General features: G+C 45.1%; 1 protein-coding gene and 1 long non-coding RNA gene across 7 annotated transcripts in view; one reads left to right on the top strand and one right to left on the bottom strand.

The window, feature by feature from the left end:
• Positions 1 to 874, bottom strand: part of LOC143838505 (uncharacterized) — a 36,228-nt gene extending 35,354 nt beyond the window's left edge. Inside the window, exon 1 of the long non-coding RNA XR_013231405.1 lies at positions 735 to 874. This is a non-coding gene — a long non-coding RNA (uncharacterized LOC143838505). The remainder of the gene's footprint in view (positions 1 to 734) is intronic.
• The window catches only part of DGKI (diacylglycerol kinase iota), a 267,208-nt gene that overhangs the window by 60,980 nt on the left and 186,238 nt on the right, over positions 1 to 19,990 (top strand). The window contains exon 1 of one of the 6 annotated variants that reach the window (XM_077339876.1): positions 14,098 to 14,231. The exons of the other annotated variants lie outside the window; for them this stretch is intronic. Coding sequence (XP_077195991.1) covers positions 14,143 to 14,231 — 89 coding nt within the window. The 5' untranslated portion in view covers positions 14,098 to 14,142. Of the gene's footprint in view, positions 1 to 14,097; positions 14,232 to 19,990 lie in introns of those variants that run through there. 6 annotated transcript variants of the gene reach the window in all.

A 19,990-nucleotide genomic window follows, 5' to 3' on the forward strand; every position in this document is an offset into this window, starting at 1 on the left:
ATGAGTTGCGAGTATCCTGCATAGTACAGGACTAGATGACCCAGAATGACCCAGAAGATGACCCAGAAGGTCACTTCCAGCTCTATTATTCTATGATTCTGTGATTCTTGATCCTTCTTTCATCAGTTTTCTCTTTAAAAAGCAATTGATAATTTTGCATTTAGTGATTGGGGACAATGCAAGTCCTGGATCTGGTGCACAGAGACAAGTGTGTTCCTCTAAATCGACGGCGTGCCTTTACCTGGAAACCTGGCACCAGGGTCTCAGGAAAACCTTGCACGTCTTCTGCCACTACAAGGCTTGGTTTCCAAACAGCCCAGTCTTTCTGTTCCCTCCTGACCCCTCGCCCCTTTCCACATTGGCAAAACCCTTACAGCACACAAATCGAACACACTCCATTGCACATGGCTGGCTTCTGAGAGGTTTAAGTCTTCAAAGCTCCGTTCTTGTCAGATGGAAAGGCGGGAGAGAGACACAGAAGACTTTGCGCCTCTCTTCGGCCCCTGGGGGAGGAAGAGGAGAGGAGTAGAGGAATTGAAGATTGGGTGGAGGGGGGGGGGAGAAAAGAAAAAGGATGGTACTGATACCGGATCATTTAACAAGCAAAGCAGATAAAGATTAGGGTTCCTATGGCAACTAGCTCAGCCTCTCAAGCAGCAGGGATTTTGGGGAGGGGGCAGGGAGGAGTGAGCTAGTTTCACACAAACCCTGACATTAAAGGAAACAAAACTGACCTTTTCTGGGCCTCGGCTCCCGCTGGCTCTTCACGCTGCCCAGAACGTCTGCGGAGACAACCCTCCCTGGCCGCTCGGTGCCACGGGGAGAGTCAGTGGCTGTTTGCCTTTCTATAATTAGGGCTCAAACAGATGCGATACAAACCACGGACCTCCTGCTGCAGTTCAACCAGTGGCCCTGCAGGGATGGGGAAGAGGGGATGGGACCCTTGTAGGCCTTGCTCGGGTTGGCTGATTGAAACCAGGCTGCTGTTAGCCGTTCAAAGAGAAAAGGGTGTAGTAAGTGATGCCGTCTTCCCTTGGAAAAGCGAACTGTGTGGGCAGATTTGGATTAGGTTTAGCAAACCCAGAGGCACGTTTTCAATCTCGGACTTCTCCAGGTAAAAGGAATCAGTTAGCAGGAGATGTGAATGACCTCAGCTTCGGAGGATCAAAGTTCTGATTCAGTATAAGGTAAGGCCATGTGTCCATGAGTCTTCCCTTGTTGGCAGTTCTCTGTTCCATTTCAGGCACTGTACAGTGACAGCACGTGCTTCTTGCACTGTTCCCTGAGCCAGTTGCAGTGCTTCTACAGCAGGGGTAGTCAAACTGCGGCCCTCCAGATGTCCATGGACTACAATTCCCAGGAGCCCCTGCCAGCGAACGCTGGCAGGGGGCTCCTGGGAATTGTAGTCCATGGACATCTGGAGGGTCGCAGTTTGACTACCCCTGCACAGTGTGGGCACACATGTGCCCTGGGACAGCACATTGGCAGACAATTCCTAAGCAAAATTTACCTGTAGAGGAAGTGTGCTGAAAAAAAAAAACATGGAGTGTGTTCCTAAGCAAAAGTTACCTGTAGAGGAATTGTGCAGAGAAACATGGAGTGCAATGGTAACAAGTAAGGTAATACCTTTTATTAATATTTATTTATTATTTATTTATTATTAGACTTCTATCCTGCCACTCTCAGACAAGCTGGTTCGTGGCGGCTCACAATATAATAAAATATAAAATCCCATACTTTATAGTATATAAAATACGGCATAACACATAACCAGATAAAAACAAGATACATGGTGGTCACAATAACCCACAATAGGCCCATTTTCTTCCAATCCTCTATTCCTGTATGCGGTTCAGAAATGACAGCTCTATAAATATCTTCGATAAGGATGATGGGGGGGAAATGGTATTATAACAGAGTAGGAAAAAAAAAATCCCTAAAGATACACCTGTATACTTTGAAGTGACCTATGTGGACACTGGGCAATTATTTGGTCTGTGAAGACGAGCACTTATCCATTGATTTATTTAACTGGCTTTGTGTTTCCCTTTCTTCTTCAGCCTTTTAAAAACACTTCCCTCCTCCAATTTATAGGCAGCAGTTTATGTACCGTTTTTTTTTTAACCTACTTCTTGCCCTCCCCACTCTAGCAAGCCTCCTGGAGATTAGAATTCAGCTCCTGCAGCTAGGATGGATTCCAGCAAGGTGGCTTTCCGGGCATCTTGAAAGCATGAGTGGATCTCCTTTGTTCCTCAAGCGTGCTTTATTTAGCAGTGCCGCGATCCTTGACTGAGATTTGCACCTGTCATACATATAATGAAACTCCCGCACCTTCATCTCAGCACTACCTTCGCACACACCTCCACCAGGACCGCTGCCATCTCCCTCCCCCCCCCCACGTTCCCTCATCCACAGTCCTTCCGTTTCCAGCCATCAGTCTTCCAGAACCTCATTCCTTGCTTTGCAGCGAAGCGAGGCACTCGATCTTCCAAACTAGTCTTTAAAAATAAAATTATAAAAGCCTAAGCACTTAGTCATTTTACTCCGAGGGCGAGAGAAAGGACGAAGGAGGTTAAGTATAGTTTTTGTTGAGATCAGCACAGTGTGGGAAATAGCCGGGTTTTTTGTGGGTTCAGCCTCCACATGGTGGGATGAGTGGCAAGTTCTCCAGCCTCGGTTGCAGGAGAAAGCCGATTTCTTTAATTAGATTCAGCGTGTTGGTCTCGCTACCTTCTGCCCTTTGTATTGAATAAGTTGGTATAATCACATGAACTTGCAGGTAACTAAAACAAATCTCACGGCTGATGAAGGATTTTGCTAATGGGGATTGCATGTTTTATATGGCCTTCAGTGCTCTAACCCAGGGGTAGTCAACCTGTGGTCCTCCAGATGTTCATGGACTACAATTCCCATGAGCCACTGCCAGAATTTGCTGGCAGGGGCTTATGAGAATTGTAGTCCATGAACATCTGGAGGACCACAGGTTGACTACCCCTGCTCTAACCACTATACTGGCTACATGTGCATGAGGCACAATTTCAGAGGGGTACAGAAGTAAGCTCCCAGCATGGTCATTTCCCAATATAATATGTCAGCAGACAGTTCAAGATCTCCAAATAAATCTGTTCCCAAGGTTGGGCCTCAGAGCACTGCTGGGGTGGCCATGTGTTTCTTCAGTTCCCTGGCCTGTCCTGCTCCATGGAGGGTGGGATCAGCTTGGAAAGCAGGGTACTGTCACCAGCAGAGCTCCGAAGCCCAGCACTAGGCCTCGGAGGTCTGCTGTCAGTTGCCACCATCTACTAACATGCTTCCTAAGGCAGGACAATGGACATCATGTCCGTTATCATTTCCATTTGATGGAACATGCTAGTAGATGTGTTCCACATCAACAAGAAGGGGCCTATAAGGACTTATGGGGAAGATTTCGCTTTCCTTCCCACCCCAGTGACTTTCCCACAACCATGAGATCTCATTTACCCTGTTTCAGAGTTCATTCTGTTAGTGGCTGCTGATGTTTGGGTGCCAATATTTATTGCTATTAGAGCCCCCAAAGCTGCCAAATGCTGTTTTTTGTGCCTGTGTGTGATGTTTATGCATGTATGAATATGGGGGGATGAAAACATATGCTCTTGCTTCATATAGAATTATTTCAGACACTTCTAAGGACCTTCTGACCTCACAGTTATGATCCCTGAGAATTTCATTTCAATGATAGCAAAGAGAAAAAATAATACATACCCCAAACTGTGTTTCCCATTGAAATCTATGAAACCATTATCCATTGGATTGCTTTCTCAACAAACATGCACCTTTAATGGCATAAAAATAACTATACAAAGACAAGGGGGGGCAGTATATAAATATAATAAATTACAAATATTTTTAAAATAAGGACCTTTGCAGATAAGAAGTGCTACAGCAGCAGAGATCTCAGGGCCTTGATCCTCAAGAAGACAACACATTATCCTCATATCAAAGTGAAAAGGTTTCATTTCCAGTAGTGGTGTAAGGAAGAACTCCCACTTCAATGGATTGCTTTCTCAATAAAATTAGCTTTTCCTCCAGCATTAAAGAATACAACTTAAATGTTTAAAGTGACAAAAATACCAAATCTGGATCCAATTTTTGCAACTCATGGTACTGTATAAATTGACAACAGGCAAATATACATCCACAGATACAGGTACAGTACCAAGCCCATCGTAATTTCCCCTTTCTCATAAATCCCTCATCACCTTGAAAGAAAGCATTCAGCCAAAGTGGCACTCCAAAAATGTTAAAATTGCAGTCTTTAAGGAGACAATAATGATATTTAAAAATTAATTCCACAAGAGAGCTTTCAAATGCATTCAAGTATTTAATACAGTTTGATTCAATTTCCTGCTTATTTTAAGGTGATATCTTAAAATGATCCCTGACAAGTGATTTATACAGATTAGGGAGTCCTATTGTTCATGGAAACCTGAATATTCATTTCAGAACACACTGAAACCATCATTTAATTAAACTAATAGCAGTTATTTATGCCAGGGGTAGTCAAATGCTGGCAGGGGCTCATGGGAATTGTAGTCCATGAACATCTGGAGGACCACAGGTTGACTACCCCTGATTTACGCTATAACTTTTCCTGCTTGGACTCAAGGAGGGTTATAAGGAGCAAGTTAGTACAATCAATGGGATGGGACACTCAGTAAATAATACAGTACTTGTAGGGTGGTAGCACCAGTGAGAAACCTAAAGCCGAAGTGAAGCAAAGCTGAATGAGGCAAACATCACATGGGCCATGCCATTAGACTAGGACATGAAACCATTGTCTGAAGCTGGTTCCATCACTAAAATTAGCTTTACCTAAGCTTACAAGTGATGGATGACTATGGACTCTTGGCTTGCTTCTCAGTGTTACTCAGTCCCCAGTTATTTGGCCAGAGCAAAGGTGATAAATATCAGCATTTGTTGAGGCAAGCCAAATTCTGGTTGCACAGTCTGAAGGCAAAAGGCACCATCGAATCACAGCTAAGTTATGACAACCCCATGAAGTTACAACTCATGGGACTTTCAAGGCAAGAGAGGAACAGAGGTGATTTCCCATCGCCTTCCTCTGCATAGCAACCTTGCTCTTCTTTGGTGGACACCCATTAACGTGCTGACCATGCTGACCCTGGTTAACATCTGATCTCTTGGAGAGTATTCTGGCTCTATTCACAACTTAACCATAATTTAAATCTCTTGGAATATGCAAGATCTGTCATGTGCATGACTGAACAGAATATGGGGACTGTCATGCAGGAGGCCTCAGAAATGTGTAGTTAGCATATTTAGGTCAGGAACTCCCTGTCCTGATTGGCTGAGTTTGGAATTTCCTGCTCCATTGAGCACACTTCCTCCCTGCTTGCCCCCTGAACGGACTGAATGAACATAACAGGGCAGTTGGGCCATTCGGATTAATTCTCTCTGTCCACTTTCTAAACAAAGTTGTTTCCCTTCATAATAAAACAATTTTATCCTTGAAGCAGCCTGGTGCTGTACACCTTTTTGTAAATTTAAACTCTGCCAACAAAATCAAGCATGGTTTTGCATTAGGTCTGAACTGGGCTTTTGCTCACTTTTATTTGTATGTTGCCATTTATACATGGCGTAAATTTATGCTGTTTACTGTTATAATAGATGGCGTGATTGTGTTTAGGAATCGTGAGTCAGCTGTATCTTCTAAGCATTTTTTAAAAACATCTGGATTCTGGCTTTCTTTTTTTTACCCTGTGAATCATGGCTGGTATTTGTAGCCCATGACACCTGCAGAATCTTTTAAACTGGGTGAATAGTGCAAACAGAGGGTCTTATTAGCTGTCTTCTGGAAACTCAAAAGAGCACTCTAGCGAGGGGAATCTTTGCCATCTGTTACCAACCTTCTTCTCCTCTTTGGAATTTGGCTTTAAACTACCTTTCCACAGGCCCATTATGCACGGAGTAGAAAGTCTGCATTTGGGGTGGAATGCCAGCGGCTAAAATCACCAATTATGCACGCTGTAGGTGGCAACCAGGTGCAGAGTCAATGTATGCCACCGAAAAAGCCGCGTTAGCGAGATGCGGAAGAAAGTGGAGCTTCCCCGGGACCAGGGTGCAGCCAGAAGCGGCTCCGGAGTAGCCGCGTGCATAATTGGATACTCTGGGTTTTGCCACCATTGCATTCCGTCCCGTGCGTAAGCGGTTTGCTTCGCTTCTTCCTCCTCTGTGTTCTCCATACTGCCATTTCAGTGGCTGTGCATAATAGGCCTTGGAGAAGGATCAAAGAGAATGAAAGGCTTCTTCCCATCTCCCAACACACCTCGAGTCACGATCTAGTAAGAGAAACCCATCTCTTTTCATCTTCGATGGGCTTTATTTGTTAATGCGGCGATCTGCAAATCTACATTTTTTTTTTGCTCAAGAACAACCTGATGTTTCCTAGTTTATTTAGAACAGGCGTTCTTATTTTCAGGGGAAAATAGCCTTTTTTCCCCTCAAGGCATTAAATATTTAAAACTTTCATGCTGCCAAGCATTTGTTTTATTTGTAGGATGAAAAACAAGACAAAAAAAACAACAACACCCTGTCTTAAGTGCTCTGTTTTCTCTTTCTGTCTGCCCTCTGGCACTGATAACCGTGAGTTTGCAGACAGGAATCATTTTCTTCTGCGTGTCATTTAGCCTTAGTTTGGTGCTTAAGAATTTTGCATGATATTGGAGGCAGATATCTGGATTTAAGCTTAACTCAAATGCTATGGCTGTTCAGCAAAATACCCAAGAAGGGATTCCCAGGGACAATGAGGATTCATTTGGGTCTGGGATCCACCATGGCTTAGTCTTTGAATGTCTAGTGGTGCCACTTGAGCTTCTGCACCGTGCTTTATCTGTCCCACTTCAGTGTAGTATCTTTGCCTCTACTTCAAGAATGTCATTTATTGACCGGCCCAGAGAATATACACGGAAGTGAGTAGAGACGGGCATGAACCAAGAGAATGCGTTTTGGTTCATGGTTTGTGATGTGTTTGGTTTGCGAACCAGCAGCCACATAAATGGGTTCACTTTATGAGGTTCATGATCTGATGGAATGGATCATGTGCAAGCTAGGGACACCAAACTCATGCAGCATCTCTGGCTAACTCTCATCTATTTGTCCTCCAAGTTTGGGGAGTTTGAGATTTATGAGGTTTGAATTATGGCCCCCTGAAGAAGTTTGCCCCCAGGAAAGTGCTTTTTGGGGAAATGACAGGCAGTCATTTTGACAGGTGCAGGTCCAGGAGGTTCTGGAGTGTATAGAATGGTCCCTGTGAAAACTAGAGACATCAGTGTCACAGGGGACCTCTTCTACATGCCCTCCAAGATCCACCTTTCCTGTTGCTTTGAAGTTTGATAAACATTTTGATTGAGAGGAGACAGTCCCTCTGAAACTGTATCCATTCGCAAACCACCTTGCTCTTCTTCTCTCTCCCCACCCCCACACTGGTGTGTGGAGCCCGATCAAAATGTCCCAGTTTGATCAAACTCCAGTTTGCCATGGATGCCCAAATGCACCTTCGCCAACTTGAGTTCATTCCTCCCCACCCACAATCCCAGCCTGCAGAATCCCTGCTTTATGGTCATAAAGGCACTTTAATTTCCCTGCATTTAAGCATCATGACAATTGGGAGCTTGACTCAACTGGAAGGTTTTTGATCAAGTTCTGCCCTCGGGATGAGGCAGAAGGCACACAGAGAGTGTCTGAGCACTACAAATAAGTGGTGTTCATGTCCCAAGTCAACAATTCTCAGTGACAGGTTACTGTGACCTCGATGTGCATGAATTCCAACAGAGCAGTGCCATGCTGAAATCTCCCGTTTATTTATCTGCTGATGTATGGCAACTTTTAAGTCTGTTACTGACCGTCCAAAGATGCTGAACCTCCTGCAAGTGTTTTCATTTGTACTAAGAACAGAAGAAGAGTCCTGTTGGATCGTTAGCCCATCTAGTCTAATATCCTATTGAAGAGCCAACAACGGGGCATAGAGGGGAACGCCTTTGTCTGATGTTGCCTCCTGGCTCTGGGATTCAGAGCACTGATGCCTCGGAATGCAGAGTCACCATGGCTAGGCGCCATGAATCTATCTAAACCTCTTTAATGCTGTTTATCCCTATGCTCATCACCGTATCCTCTGGCAGCAAATTCCACATTGTCAGTATTGTTTCCTTTTCTCTGTCCTGAACCTACTGCCCATCAGCTTCATTGGATGCCCTCGAGTTCTAGTATTTTTGGGAGAGGGAGAATTTTTTCTCCTTCATCAACTCTCTCCACCACATGCATAATTTTATAAACCTCTATCATAGAATCATAGAATAATAGAGTTGGAAGGGGCCATACAGGCCATCTAGTCCAACCCCCTGCTCTACGCAGGATCAGCCCAAAGCATCCTAAAGCATCCAAGAGAAGTGTGTATCCAACCTTTGCTTGAAGACTGCCAGTGAGGGGGAGCTCACCACCTCCTTAGGCAGCCTATTCCACTGCTGAACTACTCTGACTGTGAAATTTTTTTTCTGATATCATGCCCCCCTTAGACTTCTTTTTTCCAAGCTGAAAATCCTAGACTTGCTGGATTTATGGCCATTTGTTCTCTCATGTATGGCACTGAGCAGCCAAGGGGTTGCATTGTGGGTAGCCTGGGGGGTTTGTTTTTCCTCTTCCCTCTTCCCATCCTGTGGCTGGCCTTGTTCTGGTGCCACTGATTCTGCAAGGGTAGGATAATGTCCTCTCCAAAGGCATCAAACGGAAACACACGGCAATTTCTCTCCATTTGCAAAGCAAGACTCATTTGCCTGTGCAACTGGGAATAAGGGAAACAGCAATTATTTCTGCACGTAAAACTGTGTGCGTACTCGCAGATTAAAATGGCTTTTAAAATACCGATGAAAAGGGGGGAAAGCAAAGCAAAACGAAACCTTTCTAAAACAGGCAAGTCTCCTTAAATAGGGACATTTTGGATTCCAGTTTTTCGCCAGTCTCCTATTAAAGAGGAAAGTGCTTCTGAGCCAGAGCAGAAGGCTGATTCGTCATCACTGTGGCCCAAACCAGAGAAACACACAAAGCTGCTCTTATACTAAATCCAGCCATTGATCCTGCAGGATCCATATTGGCTTCTTAGACTGCCAGCAGCTCTCTAGAGTCCCCAAAGAGCCTCAAAGCAGCTTACAGACACCTTTCCCTTCCTGTCCCCTGAACATGCATCCTGTGTGATAAGTGGAGCTGAGGGAGCGCTGAGAAAACTGCAGCTGGCCCAAGGTCACCCAGCTGGCTGCATGTGGGGGAATGGAGAATCAAACCCGGCTTGCCAGATTAGAATAAGGCAGGGGTAATCAAACTGCGGCCCTCCAGATGTCCATGGACCACAATTCTCAGAAGCCCCTGCCAGAGAATGCTGGCAGGGGCTTCTGGGAATTGTAGTCCATGGACATCTGGAGGGCCGCAGTTTGACTATCCCTGGAATAAGGTGACCAGATTGTCCCACTTTTGGAGGGACATCTGGGGGCACCTGGCAAATGGTACTTAAGTTGAAATTTAAATATATATATATATATTACAAGACTATTTTTGCGTTCTATGCATTCTGTGCAACTTTTTGTTGCTCCATATAGACCAAATTTTTAATCCAGAACCCCCCCCCCCCCCGGTCAATGGTGTCCCGCTTTACCAATGTTGAAATCTGGTCACCTTAGGTTAGAAGCCGGCACTTTTAACCACTACACCATGCTGGCTGTCATGTGATTGGTTGCAGGGTTGCATTCATGACTGGCTGCAGGGTGGTATTCACGTTAGATTGTCTGCTTGGACTGCCACAAGCACTCTAGAGCAGGGGTAGTCAATCTGTGGTCCTCCAGATGTCCATGGACTACAATTCCCATAAGTCTCTGCCAGCAAATGCTGGCAGGGGCTCATGGGAATTGTAGTCCATGGACATCTAGAGGACTACAGGTTGACTACCCCTGCTCTAGAGCAGGCATTCTCAACCAGGGTTATTCCACAGCCCCCGAGGGGTTACTCATGTGGTGGCCTAGTTGAGTGGACACACAATGGAAAAGGAATGGGAAGGAAGATCTGAATCTGCTGAATTGGCTCCTTCCATCCACCCCCCCCCCCCAGAATTTCTTCTTAGAGCCTCCTTGGCAGAAAAAGGCTGGAGGAAGGTTGTTGTATGCCCAGGGATTCATATATTCAGGCTGGAGGGGACCATGCCCAATGTCACAGTGTCTGCTTGGCTCAGGCAAGGTACTGCTCATACAAGAATGGAACTTCTTATTTAACAAGCATTTTATTTTATTAGTCTTGCCTGTAAACTTGTGACTTCCGGGGATGCTGCAGGGCAGTGTGGCCAGCTGGCATCCCCTCTGGGGCTCCTTGAAGTCTGAAGAATAATTCAGGGGTTACTTCATGGTCAAAAGTTTGGAAAAGACTGCCCTAGACATCTTCACCTACTGCCCGGTCCTTTTACCTCGAGGTGCCAGGGAGATGCTCCACCTCTGAGCCCCAGCCTCTCAGAACAAACCAATGATCAAGTTAGCAAACAAATACATAAAGCTCCCTTTTGCTTAATCCGACCATTGCTCCATCACAGTATTGACTGGCAGGCCCTTTCCAGGGTTCCAGACAGAGGTCTTTCACATCATCTACTGATCCTTTAAACTGCAGATTCCGGGGGTCGAATGGGGGACCTTCTGCAGGCAAGGCAAATAATTCTGCCATGGAGCCATGACCCTTAGCAAAAGGAAGCACTTATTGGGACTGGACCAGTCTAACATCTCAGGGCCTTGCCCCTTGACAGACTTCTCCTGACGTCCTCCGCTTCAAACCTTACAGATGCTTTCGTAGGACCCCCACCCCCACCCCGAGTGCTTTCAATTTAATTGCTGCTCTTAAAAAATAATGCAAATGCATTTTTAAACGTGCCAGAGAAATTCTCCTTAAAATTTAATAGAGGGGAGTATTTTTAGATTCATATATAAAGAACGTCAGCGCTCCGAGATGAATGAGCTAGCGGTGGCTCGTATCAACTTGGCTCTCCGCCTGTTACGGCTGTCAGTAAAAATAGCTGGCATTAGGACCCAGGGGAAAGCGGGCCTGAGCCAGTTGTGTTTTGTGTCTATTTATAGCTAGCGCGTGTCTACCCTCCTTGTCATTCTTTTCTTAGCAGCGGCCTGGACGGGCTGAGCTATCAATTATCCATGAAGCTAATGACAATAGGAGTCAGGCTCAGGGAAGCAGGTGCTCCGAGGAGAGAGCAAGGGGAGGCGAGGGGACAGGGGGAAGAGGGGGTCAAAAGTCTGTCTGCCTCTGCTGTGACGGCCGTGGCGATCGATGGCCAATCGTGATTACTGATTGAAACAATTCCTGCGCTGGGTCGCACTGACTCCCACCCCCCCGGTTTTTCATTTCCTCCCCAAGGCTCCACATCTCTACCATTTATCTTGATTATAAAAAAGCAATTGAGGGGAGATTGCCTTCCCGCTCAGGCTTCTCCTGTCTGTTTACAGCTAGCCTGGACTTTAGGAAGGCTTTGGCAGCCGCAAAGAAGAGCCCTCCCCTCCGCAGCATGAAATGCTCTCTGTATCTCTGCTCTCAGATCTTGCTGTTGAGGTCTTAGGCCAGGGGTAGTCAACCTGTGGTCCTCCAGATGTTCATGGACTACAATTCCCATGAGCCCCTGCCAGCAAATGCTGGCAGGGGCTCATGGGAATTGTAGTCCATGGACATCTGGAGGACCACAGGTTGACTACCCCTGTCTTAGGCGACATCACCTACCATCGGGCATGTGTTGCTTTAGGCTCCCATCGCAGGGTCAGCTCCACCCTGCAGGGGATCTTTGCCATCCCTTGAGGGCACCATAAGGGTAAAGGTACTATGAAACCATGTGGGATTTGAAAGATCTGTCCAAAGATCTCTCGCCAATCCAGAGATTTGCCTCTTCACTTCCTGTGTGGGCTTAACAAAAGATCTGGTGTGCACTTCTTGTATATGGTCAGCCCCGACTGACTTCTGGATTGTATTCATTTCTCATCCTTCCTTCCGAGAATTTAGGTCAATGTAGAAGGTCCCGCCTCTTTTATCCTTGCAACATCCCCTTAAGTAGGTTAGGTTAATCAACGATGACTCACCTGAGCTCACCCAGTGAGTTGCTTCGATGGAGATGTGTGCTTGGCTTTGTCCAAATCCAGTGCCTTATTAGCGGTCTTCAGCCCACAGGTGGGTCACAGAGATTCTGGTGGGTTGGGAGCCCCTACTGAGGTGCATTTTAGGGGTGTCTTCTGGAAGGCCCATATTGCTAGTATGCATGAGCAGAGAAAGACAGAGAGACAGAGACAGAGACAGAGAAAGGGAGGGAGGGAGACATAGATAGGTAGAGAGAGCAAGGGTGCTATGCTTTTTGCTATGCTTTAAATTGCAAAAAACTTTGCATATCCATGGGATAGAAAACTGCAGGATAAATTATGTAAAAAACCTTAACAAATAGTTGCATTTATTAAAGGTAAAGGTAAAGGTATCCCCTGTGCAAGCACTGGGTCATGTCTGACCTTGGGGTGACGCCCTCTAGCGTTTTCATGGCAGACTCAATACGGGGTGGTTTGCCAGTGCCTTCCCCAGTCATTACCGTTTACCCTCAGCAAGCTGGGTACTCATTTTACCAACCTCGAAAGGATGGAAGGCTGAGTCAACCTTGAGCCGGCTGCTGGGATCAAACTCCCAGCCTCATGGGCAGAGCTTTCAGACTGCTGCCTTACCACTCTGCACCACAAGAGGCTCTGCATTTATTATTCCAGGCATTTATAATGTTTTTGCTTGCTTCAGGGGTAGCTCATCTTACTCCCCCAATGAGGACCTAAAACCACTGACATCTTTTCCCTCTCCTCCCTTTTTCTCTTTACAATAACCCTGAGAGGTAGATTAGGCTGAAAGTGTGTGACTGACCAAAGCACCTTAGCAAGCTTCCATGACAGAGTGGGGATTTGAATCTGGTTCTCCCGAACATTAGTCCAGCACATTCATTTGTAGGGTCAGCCAAGTGGCCTTCAACAAAACAATAAAACTGTAACAAGAGCCCCACTGGGCTTACAGCATGAGCTTCTACACAGACATGCCAGTGTGGGCCAATTTTAAAGTGAATTTGCTGCTCAATCAAAATACCCATTTCTGAAGATTGTTTTTTTTATAAGAGTAGAAGAAAATTTAAACTATGTTAAAAATGGTAGCGGCTAGGGGCTGGACAGATCTTTATCCTGGATGCTCTAGGCCGGGGGTAGTCAACTTGTGGTCCTCCAGATGTCCATGGACTACAATTCCCATGAGCCCCTGCTAGCGTTTGCTCATGAGAATTGTAGTCCATGAACATCTGGAGGACCAGAGGTTGACTACCCCTGCTTTAGGCTGATCCTGCACTGAGCAGGGGGTTGAACTGGATGGCTTATATGGCACCTCCCAACTCTAAGGTCTATGACTGTAATTCTGCAGAAATTGGTCCCCAGAAATTGGTGGATTTTGTTCACTGGGTTTACTTACAGTATGCGTTTTAGCTGAGCGTAATACATTGTTTGCTACTGAACAGGATAATGCAGGATGCACATTTTAAAATAAGTAAATTACAAGGATTAAGGGAGGGCGAGGGGAAGAGAGCGAGCACAACAGAGTTGTCGCCAGGTCAATCGGAACTGATTCAGAGAAGTATTTATCACTTGGACGTCCTATGTTGTTGTTCTCGTCTTGGATGAGGTGGGGATGGAATGAGAGATATCCACAGGCTAAGCTTTCCTCTTGAGAGTGGCTCGGGTTCCATCACTGCCATCTGCTCCTGGTAATCTACTTTCGGCACGAAGGGCTGTGACATACATATGCCTGTGACACTGACCAGTCGGATGTACATCCTTTGAAAAGACTTTTTCCTCTCTCGTGATCACCTTGCCTGCTCCTGCTTTCCCAAAGGCTAGCCCTCGATGGTCCCTGTGGAATTCGCTCTCGTTCTCATCACCTTGGGGGATGCAGTGGGCAATACGCTTTTGGGGAGGAATCCCCAGTTTCTCTTTTTAAAATATAGAGTTGGCTTTTGCAGGCCCCGGGGTGGGTTTTTTTTAAAGCCCTGGCTTGCAAGCTATGGCGATGGAATGCTTGAATATTTTTCGCAAGACTGAAAAGAAGCAGAGAGACAGCACGTATGCATTATCAAGCTCTTTGGAAAGCTGGTAAGTTGTACTTCGTGGGCCCTTCTCTCTCTCTCTCAGGCTAGCAATTTGTAGGTTTTCGTTCAGAAACGAAAAGAAACTTTGCACAGCTGGAATAAGGGACATATTTAAATTTTGATGCAATGTAGCAATACAGAATATCTGTTAAATTTTGTAGGAACCATGTGTTTTGGAATAATGGAGGACTCTTAAAAATATTTCTTTTAGGAGGCAGTCGGAAACCTTTCTTGCATATAGGTCCTCCAAGGTCACATCTAGGTAGCTCTAATATTGAGAATTTGGTGCACCTAAGATTTGTCAAGGACTCTTGAAAACGAAAACTGTCTTTCTTTTCCTGAGCCTCACATCCCCTCTGATGCACATACGGAGCTCCTATATGCTTCCTTTTTTTTTTTTCAAAGGGAGAGTCTGTTTTGCAGGGCACAAAAGGGGTGCTTGTATGTGATTCATCAAAATAAATATCACGGTTTTTTTGGATAATGGGGAGTTTCATCAGGAAGCACTCTTATGTGGAATGGAACAAAGCATGCCAGAGCAAATGGGAGGATTGGCGCAACTAAAGAATGAGACTACGCATACTTGGTCAAGTATGGTTTGGAAGCCGTAGTCCTCAGTTTGTAAGACCTGAACAAGGCTCAATAAAATCAAGCAAGCACTTAAAAGCTCACACCTTGAATAAATCTTTCTGGGTCTTAAAAGTGCTATTGGACTCTGATTTTATTGTGCTACTTCAGACCAACACGGCTACCCATTTGAATCTGAACAAGGCTGTTAAGGATAGGACATTTTGGAGGCCATTCATAGGATGGCTGTCAGTCAGATGTGACTTAATGACACTTCGTTCGCACACAGACATAGACATTCTTGCAGACATTATATAGTATTTATTATTAGAATCACATGTCTATCGTTTCATCTGATTCTATGGCCATTGTCTTGGCACAAAAGCATTCAATGAAAATTCCCAACAAAACGAGCCATTTAGATCAAAAACAGCAATTGAATCGAACTCTTCTGACTGGCAGCAGAAGTAACAGAACCTACAAATGCCAGCCTCCAGGTGGGACTTGGGGATCCTCCAGAATTATAGGTTATATCCAGACTAAAGGGAGACTTTCCCTGGAAAAAAGGGCTGCTTTGGACTCCATAGCATCATTCTCCACTGAGGTCCCTCCCTGCCCCAATCCTACCTACTCTCGGCTTCACCCCCAGAGTCTTCAGGTATTTCCCAACCCAGAGCTGCCAAACCTAAGCAGACCAAAAACCCAAACAGCCACATGCACAAAAGATAACCAAGTAAAGTGGGGAATATTTTCCTTGGACGCCAGATGTATTTTCCTAGTCTGTCATCCTGGATTTTGTGCTTAGGAAAGTTAAAGGAGGCCCAGGTCACATGGTCAGGAAAATCTCCCAGCTGCACTGGCTTCCTGTTGGCAGGACATTTATAACATATACGAGCATGACCTTCCCTACCCTTCCATCTGCCGTCTGCCCTGGTGCTGCCTGTTCTGCCCACCTCATTCTCCGGTAAGTGCAAAGGGGACCTTTGTACCTTGCCCACAGACAAAGAGGTTTTCCATCCCTCTTCTAGCTCATTTGTCTATTTCTCCATCTCAACTTCAGGCCAAATGTGACTACGTGGGCTGCCCTTCTTTTATTATTAATAATAATAATAGGGGGCTTTTTTTTACACAAAATGGTCTGTATCATCATAAGAAATGGGTAAGAACTGATGAGTCAGACGGTTTGTTGGTACAGTAAGTCAACTGCATAGAGAATGTGAAACAATGTTTTGAAAATGTTGGGGCTGCCTGGCTTTTTGGGCTTTGACAAACCTTTTTTATAGATAGACTAGTACCAAACCCCATTTTAAAAAAGGGCTTTGAAAGGGGTCCAACAGGGAAGGGGAAGCCCAACGGGTCAAAGGAAGGCCCCCCCTGCTGGCTCCCTCCCCGAGCCAGCATCCCATTGGCCCGCAAAGCCCTTTGCGGGCCAATGGGTGCTGGAAAGCCCCCCCCCCAGCTTCCTCCCCACACCAGCCTTGGGTTTTTGCCCAAGGTAATTTGCCTTGGGTTTCAGTGAAAAAGATGGGCGATAAATGAAATGCTTATACCTGGATTGCCCAGGCTAGCTTGATCCCATCAGATCTCAGAAGTTAGCTGGCCCTGGCTAGTATTTGGATGGAATAATTGGATCATGACATGGAGGCAGGTACTGCGGGATAAATCAAAAGTGATTTAACTGCAAAAAAACCCCACACAACATAAATGAAGTGGACAATAAATAGATAAAAATGACTTTTAAACTCAGTTACTCATCTTGCCCTTGATACTGGCTGTCTTCAGGGTAGAGGAAAAATCTCTTGATAGCTTCTCCTTTCCCTGACCTGCAGTTTCTCATGCCCCCACCCCACAATTTTGTGGATTAAATAATCTCAAATCAGCGTCCATCTGGACTTGTCAATAAAACCAGCTGTTCAAGGTGCAGAATTTCTGATAACTAGTGCGGGTATCCAAGAAAAGACTGGACATTGCTCTTTCACATTTGAGTAGGATGGAACAACATCTGGCAACTTAGAATCCAGAATCTGTATGCAGAACTGAAATGTATCACTCCTGAAACCCGAGACATGCCCAATCAGTGACCCTGGTGTGGATGACAACTCTCCATTCACTAAGGAGATTTAAAAAGTATCAGGTGGTGTTGGTGAAGGTGATCTGAGCTGCTGCCATACTTATCCTTCATTCTCCATCCAGTTTTTAGTGGCTTCTTCCAATGCGGCAATTTTGATTTCAATGGCTTTGTTTCAAGTTCTTAATGGCCAACCATCTTGAGCCCTGACCTGGATGGCCAAAGTTAGCTTGAACTCATCAAATCTTGGGTGCTAAACAGGGTCAGCCCTGGTCAGTATTTGGATGGGGGCCACCAAGAAACACAAGGGTTGTGTTGCAGAGGCAGGCAAACCTCCGAACCCCTCTTGCCTTGAAAACTGTGGGGTGGCCAAAAGTCAGCTGTGACTCAACAATGAGTTGAGCTGTGGGAGCTTTCGGCGTTCCGCAGGGCCTGTAAAATGGAACTCTTCCGCCAGGTCTATGGTTTAGGCTGGGGCTGGCGAGGTAGATCAATGAACCCCCCCCCCAGTATGAACAATACATTGTATTGACCTCCTTCCTCACCCTTCTAGTAGTGGAGTGTTGGGTGGGAGTTTTCCACCATGTTGGGATTTTTATGTTTTTTAATGGGGGTTTTAATGGGATTTTATGAGACCTTATAACCCGCCACGAGCCAGTTGTGGAAGTGGCCTGGAATAAATATAATAAATATAATGATGATGATGATGATGATGATAATGCAATGTTCTAATTATAAAAAGACTCCTCTGCTCCAATATGTTGCCCAAATGTGTGGGACGGATCAGCATAATGCTTCTATGGTGTGGCTGCTGGCATGCTAGACTGTCCCCCTCCCAACACTTTGTCTAGAGTTGAAAACTTCTTCCTGCTTTCACTGTTCCTGCAAAGACTATCGTCATCTACCTCATTCATAAATGAAGTCAACTATTATCTTGTTTTTAAAAAATATATATATGAGCTGCTTTCACCCGCTGAGAGTTCTTCACAGCTTTCGAATCAACCCTCTATCTGAAGAAAACTCTCAGTAAAGAGGGGATATTAGAAATAAAATTAAATCTTACTTTACCCTCCCTTGTGCTTTTAGGGCCTATTCTCTGAAAATGTGTGGGATCTTGGCCAAGATACAAAGAGGAAGTAAGCAAATACCACAGAATCTGTTATTGGGAAGGAAACCTCATTATCAAGTGAATTCTAAATCCATCTGTTTGAGAGCAATTTTGGTCATTAGTCCCTCCCCTCCCCAAATAAAAATCCAGTATCATCTTGTGGGTGCAATTGGCCTTTATCATTTAGACTAATGAATGCATTTCTGGAGAGTTTCCCCAACCCCCTCTCAAATTAGACTGTTCTTCTTTGTCACCCATGCCTAATACTCACAAGTACATTTTAAAGCTAATGAGACCATGAAAGGTTTGAAAACCTTCAATTTTGTACTTCTAAGAAGGATTGAAAGGCATGTACTTGAAAATATCTCTTGATCTTTCAGTCTTTTCTTTCTTGTGGTTGTGTTGGAAAGATGTATCACTTGCAGAAGTTAAGTGCTAGAATTATATTGTAGAAACACTTTGGCACTGATGTTTAAAAATGCTGGTTAGCTTCATATTTCCCTGTCCTCCTCTCATATGAAAGTGCCATATCCACTCTACATATAACTAAAATGTGGAGATAACCAATGGATGGAGATGGCTTATGATAGTTGCCCCATGTTCTGATGATAATATTTTTATGAGGTCATGTGCACAAAGCCTGTGTATATACAAAGAACATGCACATTGGCTGCCGCTGTGTGGTCAATAGGTTTCCCTATCTATCTATCTATCTATCTATCTATCTATCTATCTATCTATCTATCTATCTATCTATCTATCTATCTATCTATCTATCTATCTATCTATCTATCTATCTATCTATCTATCTATCTATCTATCTATCTATCTATCTATCTATCTATCTATCTATCTATCTATCTATCTATCTTCATTTATATACCGCCCTCCCAGAAGGCTCAGGGCATTGTCAATGAAACAGAAATGATACAGATAACTCAGTTTGTGATAATGTGGTGAAAACAATAACAACAATGTACTGATAATAGTGAACGGCATTGTCGAAGAGTAGAATACTAGAGAACGTTAATCAACTCCTACGGAGGCCCAGTGGGTTGGACGGATTATTGTAATGATTGTCGTCAGTAGGCTCGGGGGCCAATGGGAAGTGGTGGTTCAGATCAACCTCAACCAAATGTGTGGTGGAGGAGCTCCCTCTTGCAGGTCTTGTGAAACTGTTTGAGTTCCTTCAGGGCCCTGATCTCCTCTGGAAGCCGTTGCATAGGGTTTTGGAGAACAGTAGATAAATGCATGGGCATTTGGACAGGGCCATGATTCAGCCCTTGAGGCATGGCGCATCCCATCCAAGGCCCTTGGGGAGGCTCTAAGAAGACATTTAGCCCCCTTTCCTTCGCACTGCACTCTGTATTGATGCCATTCTTTTCCAGTTGGGAAATAAAAATTAGGTAAGTCTATAATTAAGACATTCTGATACATCTCCTCCACCTTTAATGAAGCAGCCTGTAATATATTTCAATACTGAAAAAAAAAACACAATTGGTTTCACTTGCAAAGTATAGCTTCAGGGTTTTGGTGCTGACCTTTAAGGCCCCAAGCAGTCTGGGCCCTGCATATCTGAGGGATCACCCTCCCCAATACGTTTCCTGGAGAGAATTGTGCTCTGCCCACAACAATTTGTTGGTAATCCTTGGTCCTAAATATGTTCACCTAGTGTCAACCAGAGCAAGGGTCAACCTGGCACATGTGCCAGGCCCAAGAGCAATGAAAGCTCTCTTCAGTATGCTGAGCATTCATAGATAGTCTACTTCTGTTGTCACTTGCCATTGTGCCAGTTGTGGGTTGTGCAGCTAGTTTCCAGCTGCAGGAGTGGCTCTCTCCCATGGGGCAGGGGGGACCCCTTGCTTGGGCACAGCAGCAAGGTGGTAGTGAGTGATTCCGGGGCTTCAACCTGGATGTTTGCTGAGGATTCCAGAATCACTAAAGCCACCCCTACTTAGGCTACCCGCTGTGTCACACTTAAGCCATCATTACCTATTGGTAGCTAGTCCCCATTACCAGT

This window comes from Paroedura picta, chromosome 5, assembly GCF_049243985.1.
Source record: "Paroedura picta isolate Pp20150507F chromosome 5, Ppicta_v3.0, whole genome shotgun sequence".
Classification (NCBI taxonomy): Eukaryota; Metazoa; Chordata; class Lepidosauria; order Squamata; family Gekkonidae; genus Paroedura; species Paroedura picta.